The sequence below is a fragment of the Serinus canaria genome, chromosome 1A (genome assembly GCF_022539315.1).
Source record: "Serinus canaria isolate serCan28SL12 chromosome 1A, serCan2020, whole genome shotgun sequence".
NCBI lineage: Eukaryota > Metazoa > Chordata > Aves > Passeriformes > Fringillidae > Serinus > Serinus canaria.
Genome location: NC_066314.1, coordinates 51,390,643 through 51,412,473, shown reverse-complemented (window position 1 = coordinate 51,412,473; position 21,831 = coordinate 51,390,643). Strand labels below are relative to the sequence as shown.

The window sequence follows — 21,831 nt, the reverse complement described above, 5'->3', positions numbered from 1 at the left end:
TATTCTTAATGACCCAGCACTCCTGCTGTTAGATACTGTCTCTATCTAGCACTCTAGCTAAAGTTGGGGGTATAACAAATATGTTAATGTTCCCTGGGATTAGACTGACATGGCCTCCTTTTCTCAGAGCTTTTCTATTAGAGAAGTAGGGATTTCCTATGGAAGTAGGGAATTTAGGTATATAGTTTTGTATCAAACTGCATGCTAAAACATGCCTTAATTACTAACCTGTACAGAAATGCCAAAAGAAAGACATGACATCTTCATGAATTTCAGATAGAGTCACTGAAATCAGTGTCTTACAACAACACCAGCTGAGGGGTAGGAAGACAGGTGAGGACATTAAGCCTGGTTGCTTTGAGGGGTCATCTGTTTAATCAGTAGATTCAATTCAGGGTGTCTTGAAGGAAAAACAAAATCTCTATGACAGAAAGTTTCGCAGCGTATTTTTTCTGTTCTTGCAAAACTTATATTTGTATGTGAGATTGAACGTGGTGATACTGGAAATTAAGAACCAGTAGCCTAACTCAGAAATTAGGATAGCAAACTTCTTGTTAAGCAAACTTCTCCATTGGAAGCATACAGGCCTTTCAAACAATGGCTTACTGGACAATGCCAGCTAGGATGCACTCCCTGGTGCATATTTAGGGTTAGAAGAAGAGACATCTCCATGCCTGTTTTCACTGACAACCCTCAAGTCAGAGGTAAACTTGATGCTGCCATCATGAAGCACTGACTATCTGAACCAACCACTTCCAACTCTCCTAACTCAATCCTCCTAAATGCACTCTCACGACCTGTCTCCATTCTTCATTCCTATAATTAAATAGATCATAGCAACTAAAGTAGCCTTTCCAATCATCACCATTTCTGAATTGCATAGTGGTCTCCAAAATAGCAGTTTGCACATGGCAACCAACACTTAGTTGAAAAGAAACTTAGTTCTAAATCAATATTCAGCTTAATTTGTTGTTTCTTTTTGCTTATTCTGCATCCTTCTACAAAACTGCCATTCCAAAGATAAAGATACAAGAAAGGAGTGCTACTGAAGCATGGTCATGGAGTCATAGCATCAACTGATGCTTAAGAAGCCTGTGTTTTCTAGAAGATAAGAAAGAAATGTCTGTCTCTTTTCTGAGAATATCTTCTCTTTCTAGCAAACAATTTAATACGTAGTGAGAAACCCCAGTTCTAGGCAGGAATGGACTTAGACTTGTCTTTAAGCAAGTCTGACCAAACAAGGGAGACAGGTTATCTGAAATGTACTCAGGTTTCATTAGCTATACTGGACTTTATCTTGACCACCTCTGCTGAGCTCAACAAATCCTTTGAGATGAGCAGCAGTGCAGACCAAAAACAGTATGTTCTTGACAGAGGCAGAATCCATCAGACTTAGAAATGCCAATATTAATTAATTTTTTGGTTTAATATTCTAATTTATTATTATTTAATAATTTAATTACATGGCAGTATTGTTTATAAATTTGCTAATTGCTCTCAGGAGTGCCTTAAGTAAAACAGAGACATTTCCTTTAAAGAACACAGAGAGAGGTTGTTTAAACCTTTGAGCTGTGAGATTCCTATTATTTACAGAACATTTGGAAACAGAAAGATTCAAGCCTTCTCAAAATGGATGCAAGTATTAGGATAGAAAAACAGGGAGAAGCTTACTACTAGGATAACTCATGTCACCACAAAAATATGATTTTCCATTAAATCCCTTAGAAACAAAAACAAAAAAAAATTACAAAACCTCCCCACATCCTTGCAATATAAATCCAGTTTACACTGAACAATTCAAACTTCTAATTGGAAATAGATATAGCTTTAACATTTACCAGAATTTTAACGTTCAGTAAAATCCTCCAAAGAGAATGACATGGATATTTACTGTATTTTTGCCTTTGTTATGCTTTTTAGCATTGTTCTTCTGGTCCTACCCCCATCTAACATGAACATGATACTTCTCAAAAGACTTGCACAAATACTGTGTGTTGATAATGGAAGCTGCTCTCCTATTTTGATTAAACAATACTTATGGAGTCTTTTTTCATACTGGATAAGGTGAGCATTTATATTATTTTAGGAAGCTTACTAAAAATGATAAAATGGTGTACTAAAACCATTGTCAGGGAGGAGACAGCAGTCTCCAGCAGGAGGCTGGAGGCAAACATAAGGACCAAAGTGTGGGACTGGAATGCCCCACTCATGCTAGACACAAGAAGATATTTCCACATAACATGAACAAAAGTCATTCACCCTTGAATTTCACCCTTGTCTTTCAAAAAAAAGCAGCATATTGAAACTACCTTCTTAATAAGTTGTTTGTACTGTAAGCATATTTTGCTAGTCTATTTATCCTGTTTGAGTCAAGCAGTCTGATCACTTCCCTAATTTTAATCCACTTTCGGCAACATCATTGGAAAGCATCTCCAAGAGACATTTCTAAGCTGGACCTTGGATACACATGTACACCCACGCACAGTTTAATGTGAACTCTCTTTTTCTGGAGTTGCTGTTTATTAAGGGAATTGGTTATTTTGTTTTCAATGTACATTTATGCCTCTCAGCTTTGGGATCTAAGTGTGCTAAAACCAGGTTGCAAAGCCCTCTGAGGGGCTGTCAGCAGCCATTCCAAAGCCAGAATAAAGCACCTGAATTTACTGAAATAGTGTATATACTGACTGTAACAGCATGTTTACTTCAAAAACAAATGTCAAAATTGGAATCTGGGACAGTCAAGCAACCAGTGTGAATTTATCATCTACACCTGTGCCATAAACTGATACCAGAAATAGGCTAAATGAATACAACACTGTTATTACCATCATCATTATTTTACAGCATTCAGGAGCATGCAGATGCTTTACAGCGAAGCTAGATACTGTCCCTATTCCCACAATGCAACAAGAGTAGCAGGTGGTTCTCTGATCCCTCTTATTCACTGTAGAAATCTTCACACAGGTGAAATCTATTTGAGATTATCATGAATTAAATGTTTCAGTCCTTAAAAAGAGAAAGGAACAGCAGAGGGAATCTGACCTTTTGAAGTAACATAGTAAACCTGGAAAAAGCTCACTTAGTAATAATCAGATATACAATATACAGGAAAAGAAAGCTACCTTTACCTGTGAAATAAGACAGACTTGACGAGTGTGACAACATCCCGACTGGCATTGTACCCTGCACAGACAATGGCAACGTGGATAGTCTGTGGGAGAAAAGGAACAAAAAGAACAAAAATTAAAGCCTGCTCCTGTGCTCATCACTTGTTAAGGAGAGCACACACATGACACTGCTGTTGTTTAGTGCTGCAATTGTCAGGGATTTGAGTGGGTGCTTTGCAGCTGTTTGCAACCCACTTGAGGCAGTTTGCTAAAAACATCTTAATTGAGTTATAGCACCATCATCATTCCAAAGTCATTACTACCACTACATTACATCAGATGTTTGAATAGAATTGCATTTATTAGCTAAGACATATGAGTGCAGGTATGTACACACACCCTCCCCAAGTAAGCAGCACACAAAATCCTGAGTGGGCAAACATACAGATATTTTTAATCTTCTGAACTAAAGTTTAAAATTATGTCTGATAATTAGAAGCAGATATGATCTCAGAAATTTTGTATTACTTCTGTCTTATTCACAGCCCCTATGGAGAGAGTGAGCAAGCTCTCACGGATGAACATGACTGTGACTATTGGTTTGCCAGGGCTGGATGCATCCCATGATGCGATGGGACACAGGCTGTGACGGCAAGAGGCCACCTCCCTGCCTCTGACTACCACCATGGGCTGTTCTGGCAGCGCTAATGTGAAGTTAAACACAAGCCCCACAAACACGTTCTCTCCACCTCACGACACTGGTAAATTATCACTTATTCTGTGCCTTTTTACCTCCCTTTTAACATGAGGCAGAGGTTTCCTCATCTCTTCAGGAGGAAAGGGAAAATTGAAAAGGCACTACGAGTCATTATTTAGCACTAAGTACTAATCTGAAAAATGCTATCATGTTACTCTGATCTGCTTTTAAAAAGTAGCCATTTCTGCTCTCTAGGGACAAAAAAAAAAAAAAATTAATCCTAGTGAGTTTTGACTCCAGGTTCTGTGATCTTCTGTTTCTTAGTGGTCACAGAAATGAAGCAGAGATCACCATGCTGTCAGCACAAAGCTGCCATTGGGGACACAGCTGAGAAACTGCAGGGAAGCCTCATTTGGCTTCCATTTGAAGCTTGGTTAGCTGGTTTCTCACACACACAGCTCTCATTTTCCACAGAATGCCCTCTATGCTGAGAACAAATGAGGAATTCTGTCTCCTCGCATAGTCACAGATTCCCAAAGCCTGGCTTGTAACAGAAGCACATTTACAAAGAAGTGCCATGTGTTGGGCACATCTGAAGAGCCCACAGCCCTATCCATTAAGATCGCCTGGTGCAAGGCACAAATTGTATCATACAAGTGGCCAAGAGGCTGTGCCACAGTGGAACATCCACATGAACATCACAGCTGCCTCCAGCCCTGCTGTGCTTCACAAGCTCAGGCATATTTAAGATCTGATGTTTTAAGAGGACTTGAATTAATAAGAGAACTGTTGGTCCAGAGAGGTGTGAGAAAGAAAAGACACTGTAGTACATTTTGGCAGCAGCTCTGTGAGATATTAGCACTTTAAATTTATGTTAAAGTCAAAGAGAGCTAGGCATGCTCAACACTTGGCAAAAATCGATTGTGTTTCTCTCTTGTGATAAGAGGGGAGAACAGAGACTGCTTATTAATGACTTTTATTACAGCAGGAGTCTGTACTGTACTCATTGGCATGGGTTGCTGTGGGTGCACTGATTCCTGGTCCTACATGTATTGCCTCCTCTCTCATTGTCACCTGGTCCCCCTCCCAGGCTTGTGGAAGACCTAAAATCCTTCCCCTCAGTGCCAATTAAAATCAAATTAACTGAGAACAGTTTCACCCTTGCTCTAAACATTTCACCTGAAGGTACCAGACTAGAAACAAACATTTTAGGGGTTTCCACAGAGTAGCACTGTCATATACTGTCAGCATTGTTTTACACCACATACATTTGCCAGAAAAGCTCTCCTCAAAGCCACTCTCTCTACCTTAAAAATGCCTTCCAAATTAGAGTTTATTCTGTCAAGTTCTTGCCCACATCTGTTCTCCTTTTACTAAATCAGTTTGTTTCAGAATTGAAAGCATGCATTCCTTGCTGTCTTCTAGTAGTTGCTGTTGCCTTGGATGCTGCTTCAGCCAGGACACAGTGAGAGCAGCACTTACTATACTTCTGAATGCTCTCTTCCAGCTCAGACACAGGCATCCATGTACCTGCTGCTCAGCCTCTCTGTGGTGTTTGATATTACATATCACTTCTATTCCTGCCTGCAATCAGTTAAACAAAAGAGCAATAATCCTCAAAGAGAACAGAAATCAAGACCTTTTCATTCCAAGTTTTTTCCTGCAGCACGCTTCAAGGCTCAGTCTATTCTTCTCCTTTCCCTGATCAACTTTCCTTTCTCTCGTTGTTTAACTGTTAAACAAAGTCAGTGGAAAAACAGATAAGCCAAATGAAGTTATCAACCTGAACTGTCTGCAGATGTTTGCATCCCAAGGGGAAAAACATTATTTCCAGTTTTCTCCACTCTTGTTCCAAATGCATGTTTGGACTGAGAGCAGCTGGCTGTACCCAGATTCTGGCAAGATATGGCTGGAATATGCACTTGAAAGAACTTGCATCCTCCTGAGCATACTACTGTAAGCATCATGTCCAAGATTTTGAAAACTGACACTTCTCCCAAACTCCTTTTATCCATCTGCAGACGGCTGGAAGAATGTATTCCCCATCCCACCAGAACTGGCCACTGAGGTTCACACAGCCTCCAGACCCAATGACTGCAGCTAACACCAAGAACTAAAGCCACATGACCTAAGAATGCTCCAACTTCCACTACAAGTGTCAGCCTGCCTGTTTGGCTCAACATCACCCACCAAACTTCTCACACAAGGCTGTGCATGCTACACTTGCCCCTTTACTGTTGGCATTCCATGATAGTTTTAGATAATACTAGTCACACTCTAGCCTGGATGTTTCAAAGTTGCTGCAGGACCAAACTGAGCATTCAAAGTGTCCATCTTCCTACAATGCTCTCTTCAAAGTAAATGATGGATGTGTTCACCACCTGCTGCAGGAGTTTGGACTCAGGTCATTCACAGGAGATGCTTTTGGATAATGTAACACTGCAGCAACAAATGAAATGACGATACATCTGACAATACAGAGTGAATGAATTCTTCCTCTGTTTATACACAGAGGTATGAAGAGGTAATCAAAAAACTGTGGAAGTTTATCACAAAATTCTCCCTACAGGCTGAGGATCAGGGACACCAACTGAACAATTTTTAATAGTAAATAGTTTAGGAAGCACTCAGGTGTAGGTGCTTCAAGGCACTTAAGGACGCTAAGCTTTTTTAGGAAAGGGAGTTTAAGTCATACCAAGGTGTATGCTAACATAGTCTCAAAACTCTTACCTCAGCCACTACACACCAGAAAAAAACTGTCTCTAAATGCAGTATTTCATGTTCTAGGATAATATTAATGGGAAGAAAATCTCCAAAACCACAGATCTGGGTTTTTGGATACTGGTTTTTTTGGGCCCCAGATCCATACTGATGAGGAGTATACAGTGCCTAGATGAGCATAAAAATTTTTCTTCCTTGGGCTACTTTTTGGAATGATGAAAGAATGAGTTTTAAAAATGTGTATTAGTCCTTGTAGTTAAAAATAATCTTTGGTAAGACATTTCATACCTCAGTAATTTTCCAGTAGGCTTTCCATTGTAGATATTAAATCCTTCATAAATAATTGTTGATGTGATTAAGAGATATTACAAGTATGTTACAAAATACTTGTGTTTGTTTCCAGGTTTTTTTTTTTTTCCAGTGGCAGATAACATCTGCTTTACATGTGTTACACTGCTGATATTGGTGAGGATCTGTTCTTGATGGCTGTGGAGCACTACACACCTAACCCTACTGAAAAACACTGTTGAGAACAGAAACAGTACAAATATGCCTCTAAAAATGCTTCAAATGTTAAGTATCTTGCTAAGCCACTAAATACTATACTGCTAATTATCAATTTCCTAATATATAATCTCTTTCAAAAATATTTATAGATACACACTTAATTCAAGTAAATGCTCAGTTTAGGGAGGCACAAGATGGAAAGATACTGGGATAATACTGTAAGAAAAAGGCATACAATTTTGTTAACTTTCACTGGCATTATGCTCCCTATCTAAAGCCTGTTGCTAGTGCTGACATCTGTGTAAGGACTATGCTTACTTATACTTCCAAGGTTTGTGTTCAAATGGTCTACTACTGGGAAAGTATGATGGGCACCTGCTTGCTTAGCAGAAAAGCCCCTTGTCTGGGAGTCTGATTTTTTTCTTGCAGTATAATGTTGGTCCATTTTAAAGTATCAGAAGAGCTCTCCTGTGATGCAAGAGTAGGAAGCTGTGGCTGGAATGCAACAAACCCACAGCTATTTGATATAGATCACAATTAACATCACATAGATGATGCTTTATCAGAGATTTAATGTTCATTCATTGTAACTGCATCTTCAAATGTTTTAATCACCATTAAAGACCTTTCCAAATTAGATTGTGAAATGTTATCGCCAGTAAATCTCTAAGAACAGACTCAATGAAATGAACAACCCATTCCTGGCACTCTTAGAGTCCACCAGAGCAAGAGTCTTCTTCTTAAGAATTCTTTTTTCTCACTGCCCAATTTGTCAGCTCTTCCTGTGATACATTCCAGGGTCAGAAGCTAACTTTGTTTACACATCTGAAACACAGAAAAGAATCAGAGAATGAAAGGCATCAAGATGTCCCTCACACAAACACAGGACGAGAGTCTACACTAACAGGATAAATGATGAGACCCTTGGCAAATCTGGTAATAGGGAAGTTTCATTTTAACTTCCATTGCTGTAAGTGAGTTACTGATTGAATTCCTTAAGAGAAGAGTAAGAAGTTGAAATCAAAATAGTGTGCAGTGAAATAGGAGGATGGCAAATTGTCACAGACATGTTTTATGAAAAATCCTTTCCTTAGGTTTTTTCCCCTCCTGAGAAGCTGAGAGGCCTCAGGAACAAACTGTAAACAATTCTTATCTGCTGCTGTGGAATGCAACAGGGGGAATCTGTGATTGGTCTCATCTGGCTGTTTCCAATTAAGGGCCAATCACAGTTCACCTGGCCAGACAGTCTCAGTCAGACACGAGCCTTTGTTATTCATTCCTTTTCTATTCTTAGCTCAGCCTTCTGATGAAATCCTTTCTTCTATTCTTTTAGTATAGTTTTAATATATTATCTATCATAAAATAATAAATCAAGCTTCTGATACATGGAGTCAACTTTCTCGTCTCTTCCCTCATCCTGTGACCCTTGTGGCCAATACCACAAATGGTGACCTCCGAGTGGAAAAAAGGGACATCACCACAGAAGGTGAACACCGAGGACAGAATTGACAGATGGTGCCTCGAGTGAAGAAATCACCACAATTGGACCCTGAGTGAAGAAGAATTCTTCATTTGGTAAGTCCAGAGGAGCACTGCTACATTTGGGTAAACCCCGAGTGTTTGGCATCGATGGTCACCTACACCAGGGACCACAGAAGTGGCTTCTAGCCAGGAGCTGAAGAACCGAAGATCCTGAAATTGGACAGAGTTCACAGCCAAGGCTGGCCACAGTGAGAACCTTTGGAAAAGTCTCCGAGACAAGATGTCCGGGAGTCTTCGCAGCACAAAGCAGCCTGCTGAAGCCCAGAGGACACTGTCACAAGGTACTGTTTACACTGCCCTTCCTAAAAATGCTGCCGTTCGTGCAAGGTGGGCTGGGATGTGGAAGAGGGTGCCTACGGAGGCAGAGGTTCAATTCTCTTTTGGAGATAAAAGAATTATTAACCTCTGGCAAAAATGGGGTCATCGATGTAGAGTTCCTATGGTGAAGAGACATTTCTATGAGTTTTTCAGATGGACAAAATACTATGGCTTTTTCCCTGATCTGTTGTATTCACTTGATTCCTACATATGGGACTGCATGGCATTGGTTTTCGAGGATGCTTTGCACCATGAGGGATTTGGAACTCCTCACCGTTATCCAGCATTCAAAACTCTCTTCTCAATTTTGAAATTGATAGAATATTCATTCGAGGAGATTGCGTATTCAAGAGGCCGTTTTTCGCTGGAGCTGGCAAGAGTGGAATTTGTGCAAAACCACAGCCTGCAGCTTCCCAGCCCCACTGAATGGGTGGGGGGGCGAAGCTTTGCCCGCAGCAGAAGAAAAGTTTTTTTCTGCGCCTTTGGAGCCTGCTCCGACGGAACCGCTTCCCCCCCTCGCTGCTCTCAGGGGGGAGGTGAGTTGGCTCCGCTGCCCGAGCTGGAGCCGCGGGCCCCACCCCTGCCCGCCCCGCGGGAGGTGCCAGTCCCCTCAGCCCCTCCTGCGGCACCGCCTCAGCCGGGACTGGACCCATCGCTTCCAGCAGAGTTTGTCCGCGTTTCCGTGGCAGAAGCACCGCCTCCTGCGGCTTCGCCCAAGTTCCTAGGTGACACACTCGACAGCGATCACCAAGAGCTCGTGACTGCGCTGCCGCTCCCGGAGCAAAGTGGGACAACAGTGCAGGCGGCACCAGTGGGTGCCGGCCCCGCACCCCTGCCGCCCCCCGCGGCTGTCCCGCCGCCTTCTGTGTCAGCTCCGCCGGCTTTGCTGTCTGCGCCTGCGCTGCAGCTTCCGGTACCCGGAGAAGACGTGGCTGCTGTCCCCAGCCCGGCGGGGGATGCGCTCCCTCCGGCTTTGCAGCCCCCACCGACCCCCGCAGCGGCCTCGCTTCGCCTGTCACGCCGGTGGAGGAGGCTGAGGTTGAGAACCACCAAGCGGAACCATCATCGGAGCCGCACATGGCACCGCCGCTCCCCGCGGCGGCTGCCGCGGCCCCTGCGATCAGCCTGGATTTCCCCCCAAGGTTTTCGGGCTGTCCTGAGGGTGGCCCTGCGGGGAGAGCTGGGACAGGGGAAGGGGATTCCGGCTTGCCCCTCCGTGGGGACGTTGTGGCTCAACAGCTGATTGCGGGCTCAGCCCGTCTGCTTGCATTCACACTCAGTGTTTTTTGCGGGCCGACTCGGGTTTGGTTCGGGATTTCCCGCTGGGGGTTGGAATGCCTGACTCCCCCTGCGCGCCCCAGCGGCGTGTGGGAGGTGGCTCCTGAGCCTTCTGCCTCTGGTCCCCAGCCCACAGGGGGTGGTACTGAGGGGCAGAAAGAGGGAACACCTTTTGCATTTGCATTGCAGAGGCAGGAGAAACAGTGGAAAGTGAGCATCGCTCATTTGCTCTGGGGAAAAAGCACCCCCAGATCTGGGGTGATGATCCCTGGGAAAGCTTCTCTTCCCCATCTGCTGGTCTGCACCGGTTCAGAGGGAATGAAGCATTCGGTCACTCGTGCTGCCCAGGCATTGGCAGCAGGGTGCCAGGCTGAGAGAACACAGAGCCCGCTCCGTGGGCCGGGTCTGGGCCGTTTGGCTCGGTTCCCTGGGCCAGGGCCTCCGCCCGGCCAGTGCCTGTTGGGTTTGGGGGCTTTGATTCCCCCGTCAGGACCTGGGCCACCGTTCTGTGAGCCGGGTCTGGGATCCCTGATCCTTCCACAAGGGACTGGGCCACCGTTCTGTAGGCCAGGTCTGGGATCCCTGTTCCTTCCACGGGGGCCAGGGCCCTCGCAGGGCCTCAGTGGCTCCTCTCTGCTGCTGCTCTTTTGGATTAAAAAAACAAAACAAAACAAAAAAAAAAAAATTAAATAAAAAGAGTTGAAAGAGCTAGCAGTTCAAAAATTTTTGCAAGCCTGTTTCAGGACCAAAAGGGACTTTCAGTGATGTCAAAGAGGAACATCTTCAGTTTGGACTTTTTCCTGAAACTCAGCTGTTAGGACTTGAAGCAATGAACTTTCTTTGTACTGTTTTTGCATTTTCTTCTATCTTAAGATTGTTTTGGTGATGTGATGGAATTCGGAATTTGGTGTTTTGCAGGTGAAGAATTCCCTGATGGTTCCACACCAGCATTTGATTGATGTTTTGATTGGCAACACTAAGCCTCTCAGATGCTTGTTCTTTCCTCTGCTTGGCCCAGCAGATGAAATTGCAAACACTTTTATTTTTAATTTATTTAAAATAAAAAGGGTGAGATGTCACCGACATGTTTTATGAAAAATCCTTTCCTTAGGATTTTTCCCTCCTGAGAAGCTGAGAGGCCTCAGGAACAAACTGTAAACAATTCTTATCTGCTGCTGTGGAATGCAACAGGGGGAATCTGTGATTGGTCTCATCTGGCTGTTTCCAATTAAGGGCCAATCACAGTTCACCTGGCCAGACAGTCTCGGTCAGACACGAGCCTTTGTTATTCATTTCTTTTCTATTCTTAGCTTAGCCTTCTGATGAAATCCTTTCTTCTATTCTTTTAGTATAGCTTTAATATATTATCTATCATAAAATAATAAATCAAGCTTCTGATACATGGAGTCAACTTTCTCGTCTCTTCCCTCATCCTGGGACCCTTGTGGACAATACCACAGCAAATAATGTGAGATTTCACATTTTATACAAGCATTGCCTCCAGCAGAGCGCTAAACCCCACTAAGCAAGCAAACTCATTGGCAAAACACATTACAAACTGTAAGGCCATTTAAACTATCCCTACACTAACCTACTATTTGTGTCCTAGATTGGTTGGTACACTGAACAACCAAAAACTGAGATTCAGCTCATCACTCCTTAATATAATAATAAGGGAAAAGTGAGGTTTTCTGATTGATGGCCTGATTAAAAGAAATGTCAAAAATCGCACACTGAGGAAAATCAGGCCCTCATTATCTGGAGGAGGGAAAATGAAAAACAAAAACCTCCTTTTCCCTCTCCTTACAATAATGTTGCTTTCTTTTTTCTACATTGATGGACAAAGATATCCAACTGAAAAGCAGTAGTTCACTTTCAAACTGTATTTGATATTTTCTCATTGAATAGAATTTATATAAAGAGATAGTTATGATTCCTTTTTCCTCTCATACTAATTTTCTTTCTACTTTTATCTTCCAAATGGCCGCAAGCAAGATAAAAGGTGATATGGTATTACCCTCTTTGTAGAAATAAATGGAGGAAGTTATTTTTGATAACATTATCAGCTGGGATTTGCACAGGGCCTTTAAGTGAGACTTTCTGGTTTGGGTCTATTCATATTTGGACCTGTCATCACTCAGACACGTCACAATAAGTATCTGGATGACATCCACAGAAGTACTGACATAAAATGGGGAAAACCAAGCCAGCCACACCAAAACGGTCTCAGAAGCAGATTGCCTGCTCCCTGCAGCCAAGCACACCGCTAGTGCACGGCTCACACCAAGCACCTGCTCTCACAGCAACATCCACATAAGCTCCTCAAAGCAAGTCAAAAGCACAGACTGACTCCACGAGCCACGATTTAATTAATTATGAACCCTGAACTGTTTCAATATAGGCATAGAAACAAAGAAATAAGGCTTTTCTAAGCACTCTGGGGTCATTATTATTTAAAATACACGGGGTCAGTTCGCCACAGGCCTTTATCTGCAGAGCTGCAGTGAAGTCAGCTAGAAGCAAGGCTCTGATTTTTATATCAGGTTTGGGGACATAAGAATGGAAAAGACAAAAAGCTGAGATGAAAAAATAACTCAAAGGATATTCTGATGACAAATGTATTAAAGGTTTTTTAAAAAAGAATAATAAAAAAATTATCTGAAAAGTTGCACGCAGCAGACCTTTAAGAGGCTGGTTTTGGAGGAAAAGGTTCCAGAGAAGGAAATGGGGATCAGCAATGTCCTTAAAGGACCACATCTACCAAGCTTTGTTTCTGGCGCGTTCCTTCGGTGTATTTACCTCACACTTCTCCACCACGGGCTGCTGGCCGCACTCGGAGCTGTTCCCCGCCACGATGCCAGCCCGCAGGCTCTCGCTGTCGCCCGTGCCCTCTTCCATGGAGTAGGTTTTGGAATGGTTGCCGCGGTGGTGCACGGGGCCCCGGCCCTGCGCCAGGCTGAGCTGCTTGCGCAGCACACGGTTCTCCTCCTCCACCTCCCGCATGCGCACCTCCAGGCTCTCGCGCTCCCGCTGGCTCGACACCGCGTACCGAGGGCTGTGGGGCTGCGACTCCAGCGGGGACAGCGACACCGGCTTCCCATCTGCACCACAAGGAAACAGAGCACTTCTGTCAGAACACACCAGCTGCATCTTCCTTTACTGCTGGTCTTGTGAGGCAGAGTTGCGTTTCAAATACAGCCATGTTTAATGCAGACTTGGCACTCCCAAGCCATACTTAAGTGCACGGTAAACTTGGACAAATGCTGAATTCTATGAGCTACAGGTCTTACTAATTTTCAAACCATACCAAAAGATAAGCATGTGTTTCTTTGTTCTCGTTTGGCTGCCTGCCAGTCTCTAGTCTGGGAAGACAGTCAAGAGCATTAGGATTTAATTCAAAGACAATTAATATACAGTTAAATATATTTTAGAAATGCATGCAAGATGAAATAATTTTCCTATTCCCACTTCCTCCACAGTCAAATGACAGCATTTTGGCAACCATTTTGTGCCAAACAGTAGCCCCAGCTGATTCACATGTGTGGAACAGATGGGTTTTATTCAGCAACATGGTATTATGTGCTTGCTGAAAAATGAGAGGTTCAGGACAGAAATGTTCAATACACATGTGGGCCAAGTTCTGGAAAGTATTTTGGCTTAAAAGGACTCAGTGGAATTTTGAAAAAAAGTAAAAAGGTTCAATTCCACACCTTCAACTAAAGCATCTCAAAAATGTTCAATGAAAATCAAATTAAAACAAAGCAAAAGACAGTGAGAGTTATCACAGTGTCATAATTAGCAAGAAATTCCTTTGCAGTGATGATATGTGAGTATCTTATACTAAAGTATTTCTCTGATGTAACTTTCTAACTGCATGTATTAAATCACAAAATCATAGAATTGTAAGGTTGAAAAAACCTCTGAAGTCATCGAGTCTGTTAATAGAATTGTAAGGTTGAAAAAACCTCTAAAGTCATCGAGTCTGTTAATCCAGCACCAACATGTCTACCACTAAACCACATCCATATCCACATCCATGGTTTTTGAACACTTCCGGGGATCATGATTTTACCAATTCCAATGCCTGATCACCTTTGCCATTAGGTTATTTTTTCCTAATATTCAACAAAATCTCCTCTGGCATAACTTAAAGTCATTTCATCTCATCCTGTCACTTGTTTCCTGTAAGAAGAGGTCAACCCTCACCTGGCTACACTCTCGTTTAAGGCAGTTTTAGAGAGCAATAACGTCTCCCTTGAGCCTCCATTTCTCCAGGGTAAATCCCTCCAGCTCCCTCATTTTCTCCTCATGGAACTTGTGCTCCAGACCCTTCCCCAGCTACACAGCCCTTCTCTGGAAATGCTCCAGCACCTCAATATCCAGAACTGAAAGCAGGATTCAAGGTGTGACATCATCAGTGCCAAGTACAGAGACATTTTTGCTATTTAATGATTTTTCCAGCACAGAGTTCCCATTGATTTTATCAAACAAGTAACAGGCTGAGTGGTGTATAAAATGGAAACTATGTAGTTATTGTTTAGAAGTTCTCCCTAACAAGTACATTTTTCACCTACCAACTCAAAACTATCTCCCTGCTATAAAGACCTGTTCATTGCTCATTCTTTTTCATTGTTTCACATTTACATGAATGATGAGCAGTTCTCTAAACTGACTTCATGAAAAAAAACTGATATGGAAATCAAATCCTCAATTCTAATTCACATTGACATTCTTGAGTGTGTATACACACTTCCTGTTATGTATACAAATCATTATCCTGATTTTTATCATCATTTGGATAGATTATCTTGCATTTCTTGCAGGCTATCTTCTACAAAAAATTTGTAATTTATTAATTTACCATTAGCAAAGGTTATGGATGAATCTGAGAATGAAAAACATCTGAAAACAAATTCTGGAGTTTGGCCACTGACATCTTGAAACTTGAATGCTCCAGCAAATAGTTATTAAAAATTTAATGAGATATGTGATAAGCCTGAAAATAATGGGTGCAGCAACAGAGAAATGCCAACATAAAGGAGAGAGCCATGCTACAATTAGACATGCAATAGAATACTGCAATATCTTTCTCCACCAAGCTTGGAGGACCTGCAACTGAAGTTGTGTTATTTATCAGCTGCTGATACTCAAGCTAAGGAAACTAAGACTCATTTGGTTGTGATTCTATTGCATCCCCATTACTGGACAGCAAGAGTCTATTGTGTAGACACTCTCAGATAAAAACAGCACCTTTTCTCACCCACAGAACAACCAACCTGTGTGCTCATCAGATAGACAGTTACACTGCAAACCTAGCCAAGGACTTCACTGGCTATCTCAACTCATCACTTGGAGAATATCCAGCCGACACAGATGTTAACTCATTGCTTCCTGCCTTTGTCACTGAATTCTGAATTAGCTTCAAATAATTACCAGAAAAGGTAGCAAGATATGGAAGCGGATCTCAGAACAACATTCATCAAAATTTCAAAATATGGAAAAAAACTAAACATATCTTTACCTATTCGATGGACATATATGAATAAATCATAAATGCTGCTTTTCCAAAATTAAAACTTTAAAAGTTTTTCTTATCCTTTATAAAATGACACCATTTTGTACATCTGAACAACTGTAGATATACCGATCAGAAAAGTGCAACTGTTTCTACACAGTATTTAGAAGAAACAGCATAGTCTGAGAAAGGGATTGAAAGAAAATATCACCTCACTGCCTTAGACTAAAGTTGCAGCAGCTAATGAGACCAGCCCAGTGTTTATGCAGCCTTGGCTTTAAGTGCCAGTAACTCCACTACTGTTCTCTTAGTAGCAAATAATTCTGCTGGTATGAAAAAGGAGTAAGGAAATCCTCTCAGGAATTAAACAACTAGCTAGGCTCTTCATCTGAAATGTACAACTAGTTGAAATGCACTGATTTACTACAGAAATTATCTATGTTTTATTACAAGTTGCCAAGTCCAAGATATTTTCTGGAATGATCTCTTCAGAGTTTGTACAGCTGGACAAGTCATGTTTTATTACTAATACTGCTCACTGTTCTCAGGTGTATCATGTACTTGGTATATCTTCACATCTCAGGTCTCTGCTGCAGATGATAATGTGACAATTCCAGGACCCATGTGAAATAAACTTATAAAACCAAAAGTAAACAGAGATTGATCTTAATACTCAGAAATAAAGTAATATTTTTAATAAATTCAGAGATTGCATAACTCATAATTTTTGCACATCTGAGGCTGGCAAGGCTGGTGGCAAGATACTATTCAATTTAGTTCTTTGTGCTTCATCTCACCTCTGAAGGAGTAAGTGGATTAATGTTAGGGACTACTGACATTTGATTGTGCATGTTGCTTGGTAGAAGAGTTAAACTGATTGCACTGCACTTGAATTTTATAGCTTTTAGTAACTGGCAGAATGCTCTGAGCTGGTGTCTAGGCCCTTTTTATCTAATCCAAATCAAAATAAAATAACATAACGCATAACGAGGTCTGTGTGACTTTGGGACTGCAGATGTCCCAGGGAGCACTACAAGGAATGTTACTGTGCTCTGAAGCAAGTAGTGCAATTTTGAATAGTGTAAAAATTAATAATAAAGCTATTATTTTTTATTCTTCATTTGGGGTCATTGCTCTCTTTCTGAACTTTGGCAGTTTCAGTTTTCAACTTTAATTTTTTTTTCTGTGCCAAGCCTTTTACTTCAGACTTGTGCTAACACAACTGTACCTACAAAGACCTGCATAATTCCACTGTCCACAAAACAAAACTCAAACACAAAGCTGAATAATTATTTCATGGTTGACAGCAGTCAATGACTTATCATCACACTAGGTCCAACAATTCAGAAAACTTGACAATATGTAAGTTATGAATTCTATGGATTATTGAATCTATCTGCACATATGCAATCACTTGAATTTAAGGCAACAGATTTCATTAATACTAACTTAAGCAGGATGCTTAGGACACTGGACAAAATAAAGCAATCAGAAAGCAATCCAGCATAATTCATTTGAAAAGAAAAGGACTGAACCAGCGGCATTTTCTTTCTTACATACAGAACTTAAAGGATAGGCATTAAAGCCAAGTTCCTTGTTTTGTAGTTACCAGACTTGGGAGAGCTGATAGTCCTGAAAAAGACCCAGTGGCATGGGAAAGTTGCCGAGGAAAGAGCCACAGAGAAAAAAGAACATTTATCCAAGGGTTAACTGGGTGAGGGAGAAAGAAGCAGAGTATAGGAAAGTAAAATTTTCTCTGATTCAGAGAAGAAAAGTGCAGAAGCAGGCATCCCAAGTTTTCCAGACAACCCTGATCTGAACTAAAGTGCTTACAATTGTGTTAGGAACTGAGGCCTATTAAAATTATGGAGCATGTTTTGGGAATGTTTAAAAAACTTTTACATTTTGTTTATTAGAAAGGACAAACTACTTGTGTTTTGGCATCTTGACAAGGTCTAGAGATTTCTATATGTTTCAGCCATTACTCATCCCCTGCCTAATAGCATGCAATGCCTTCAAAATTAACTAACTAATGGCAGTGACCTCTAGGCTGCTTTTTAGGTAAGAGGAAGTTATGCTGCCCAGGGAATCTGTAGTCTGACTACAGATACAAGACATGCCTCCATTTCACATTTGTCAACATTTGAAAATCCACATTATCTCTGCCCATTATGAAGACTAGCAGCAAAAGAATTTTAACCAAAAGCCACTATTTTGCAGAAAGAAATGGGATAGCAGGCTCATTACTCTCCCCCTGATAAGGGCTCAAACCCATTTCAAGTTCATTGCACAATTATTTTTTCCCACATCTAGACCATTGTGGAGAACTTCATGGACCCTAAGGGAAAAGAAAAATAAGACTGCAGTCAGGACTACAGAGACATAAAAGCCTGGTGTAAGCAGATAAACTATCCTTTCTATTCTGGAGTTCTAGCTCAGCTTTCATCACCCGACACCTTAGTACTCCATGCACTTTTGCTCAGTTGGCTGCTCTGGTAGGTCCTATCTGGTAGGGCTATCTGGGCAGCTATGAATGAAGTTTATTCTGCTGACATTTTGGTGCTTTAGATATGTGCCTCCATGAGTAGGTGCTAAGTCATCCCAAAGTGCCTATTCTCACACTTACCAATTCTTTACCTCCAACAACTTCTTGTGAAACACTGCAGTGATCTCAGCTGGAAGTAAGAAACCTTGCCTGAACAACCATTTTAACAGTGAAACATAGTCCAGGCAATTTACTTCAGGTCAGTCAGTACAGAACTTCTTAATCGTAACATGATATGAGATAATTAAAAGCTCCTGCTTTTCACGTGTCAGAGGTAGAAACCTGTAACACTGAAAGATGTCACATTAAGTGCACTGAAGGCTGATGTTCACTTGACAGAGACAGCACAAGAAGTAACAACCAAGCCTTTTCATATAGTCCAAACAAGTTTCCTCAGCTCTGGAAGAGGAACTTCTCCTCATCACTACTAAGTCTTTCTCAGGATTTGGCATGGACAACATATGTGTTAAGTTGCATATTATATAGTGAGGAAAGGCTGTTTGCACTGGAGATGCCAATCAACCATCAGGCTTGGACTCAGTCAATACTAATCACACTTAAGTACTTCAGCACATTTTATAAGTACTAAATTTGTGTTCGATTCCACTGCTGTTAAGGATACTTAGGAACACATTAACATGGTTTATTGAACCCAAACCTGAACCACTCGCTTCTACTGAAGGTCAGCCTTACTTAAAGAATCACATCATTGCTTGCTGTTCATATGCAGGAAAATTACTTTCTCGATGTCCTTTCCTTGAACAAAATTGTGGAGGGATAGAATGTAAGAAAATAGTGCAGAAGGTAGCCTCACACCTGAGTAGCTGCAGGTGGACTAATCACCAAAGATTAGGAACAGGCCTGCCCTTAACAGGCTACAGCTGTGTCCAGTAAGACGAGTGCTACAAAAGAGTGGGTTAGCTGGTTGTGAAGAGAGATGGTGTTTGTGGGCTGTGCTGTGAAGAGACTTGGAGTTGTTGGCTGTGAAGAAGAAAGAGTCAGTGCTGTAAGGAGCTGCCCATGAGAACTCACTGAGAAGCTATGAAACTTTTGAAATATGATGACAACACAAAATAGCCCTCTACAAGCAGTGGATTCAGAAATTAAACATATCATACAAAAAAAAACCCCTTCACCAACAGAACACCAGACATGCCAAGTACACTGACTTTGCTTGGCCAGTTTTGGCAGCAGAGGGGCTCCAGGGGCAGCCTCTGTGTGAAGCTCCTGGAAGCTTTCCCCATGTCCTAGAGAGCCAATGCTGGATGGCTCCTACATGGACCTGCTGATGACCAAGGCTGAGCCCATCACCAACAGTGGTTGCCTATGGGGTGGCCACAAAGAAGGGGTAAGTTACTACACATAAGCAATTGTAGCCAGAGAGGAGAGAAGTGAGAATACAGGAACAACTTTGCAGGCACCAAGGTCAGTGCAGAAGGGAGGTGCTCTAGGTACCAGAGCTAAGATTTCCCTGCAACTGCGGGAAGACCGTGGTGAGGCAAATGTGCCACTGCAGTCCATGGAGGTCCACAGGTCCATGTGGAGGACCAAATGCCAGAGTAAGTGGATGCCCAAGGAAGGCTGTAACCCTGTGGGGAAGCCCACCCTGGAGCACACTTGCTGGTGGGATTTGTGATCTATGTTGGGGTGTCACCCTGCAGCAGTGTGTTCCTGAAGGACTGCACCCCATTGGAGGGACCCATGCTGCAGCAATTTATGAATAACTGCAGCCTATGGAAGGGACACTCTTGGAAGAACCTTGTGGAGGGCTATGTCCCATGGGAAGGACTCCACATTGAAGTAGGGGAAGAGTGAGAGGAGCAAGGAGACCACATGTGATGAACGGACCACAACCCCCATTCCCTGTTTTCCTGCACTATTACAAGGAAAAAGGGAGAGAAAATCCAGAGTAAATTTAATTTGGGAAGAAGGTGGAAATAAAGTGAGATTTTTAGATTGAGTTTTATTTCTCATTACCCTACTCTCATTTGATTGGTAATAAATAAGATTAATTTTCCTGAGTTGAGTCTGTTTTGCCTGTGACAGTAATTGGTGACTGACCTCTTTCTGTTCTTGTCTTGACCCATGAGCTCTTCATTAGATTTTCTCTCCCTGTGAAGCTGAAGAGGGAAAATGATAGCGCAGCTTTGGTGGGTACTTGGTGTCCAGCCAGGGTCAAGCATCCACTGAAGTAAAACACTTCAAAGTTTGGAAATGTGAGAATGATGGTCTTCTGTTCAATCTCTGCTGTCATTCCCTTGTGTCTGCTGACAGGATCCTGCATGATCACCACTTTATTTCCAAAGAATATCAGCCTCACTGTGTGCATAGAATGGATGGTGATCACAGCTATTTAGCAGGTTGTTTCAGCTCATCATTCTGTTTGTGACCACACATACATATCCTGTTATGAAAAAAAGACTTATTTATTCCCTCACTGGATTATGATGTTCACTACTATCCATCTTAAAACAACAGAGGGATCAGTGACATCTTTTAAAAAGTTTTTAAAGGAAAGGTGGTACTATCAGTCCCTCTTTTACAGTCAAGCAAGAAGTTGTGGAGTCCTTAACAGATTCTCACAGAAAATGCCATTTTCAGATGCACAGATGAGATGGGTCTGATACAGTTTTTCAACAAATAATTACCTTTTCTGCACTCCAGGTTTTCAGAGGACAACTATACATGCAACAGGTATAAGCTTAACATTCCTGTAATGTAGGAGTCTGCAAGCTGGAAATCCAGGAAATGTGGGGAAAAGTACTTAGCAGCCACTTGCAATATCATTGTTTTAAGAATACCATGTAATGAACTCAGTGGTAGAGACAGAAACAATTTCTCAGGGCAAATTTTGACTTCATAAATTACAAAGCTGTCCCCTGCCTTGTTCAAGACATGACTTCCAGTCTCTTAAATTAACTAAATGGAGGGTTCAGGAACCACTTTCTCTGCATTGCTGCATTTGCTCTGCATGCAGAATGGGGAAGGGGTTGTGTTTCAGAAAGGGTTTGCGGTTGTACCATCAATGATGGCATGGTGCTGCAGAACAGCAGAGAGCTGTTTATGTGCTGGCTGAGACAATGCAATTCTGATAGGGATTCTCTAATAGGGAAGGTAAAGAGTACAAGATACCAGGTAAAGAAAAAGCATGAAGCAACAGAATGCAGGAAGAAATAGGGAAAGAAAACCTAAACATAAACATCCTTCTTGGAAACAGATGTGATTTTTTAAAAATAGTTTGTTTTTTAAAAGGAAATATAGGCTCATTAGCTAGTTATGAATGTTTGCTTATTAGCATATTCAAAACAAGGGCCCATAAGTCTTAAAATATTTGCTCATTTCCTTGTCTAGAATAAAGTAAAATTTTTTTGTTCGCTCTTCTCATTCTTTCTTTCCCTGTTTTGCATTGCCTTGGCAATATATATGCCTCTTCAAGAAAGAGACTAAAAATAACATTTCCCTCCTTTCCACTGGCAGCAGAGATGTAAGAAAATAATATCTTATCGAGTGAGCACTGAGGGAAAATAAGATTTTATCAGGGACTTGGCTTGACAAAGATAACATGTTATCAAGAGGGGAACTTGGCAAAGATAACACATTA

General features: G+C 41.8%; 1 protein-coding gene across 4 annotated transcripts in view; it reads right to left on the bottom strand.

Moving 5' to 3' along the window:
- LARGE1 (LARGE xylosyl- and glucuronyltransferase 1) overlaps nt 1-21,831 on the bottom strand; it is a 275,742-nt gene that overhangs the window by 129,096 nt on the left and 124,815 nt on the right. For 3 of the 4 annotated variants that reach the window (XM_009086431.4, XM_050970013.1, XM_050970012.1), the window contains 2 exons: nt 12,970-13,271; nt 3,129-3,211 (listed from right to left, as the gene is read on the bottom strand). In XM_009086431.4, coding sequence (XP_009084679.2) covers nt 3,129-3,211; nt 12,970-13,271 — 385 coding nt within the window. The remainder of the gene's footprint in view (nt 1-3,128; nt 3,212-12,969; nt 13,272-21,831) is intronic. The other variant, XM_050970015.1, reaches the window with a different exon arrangement.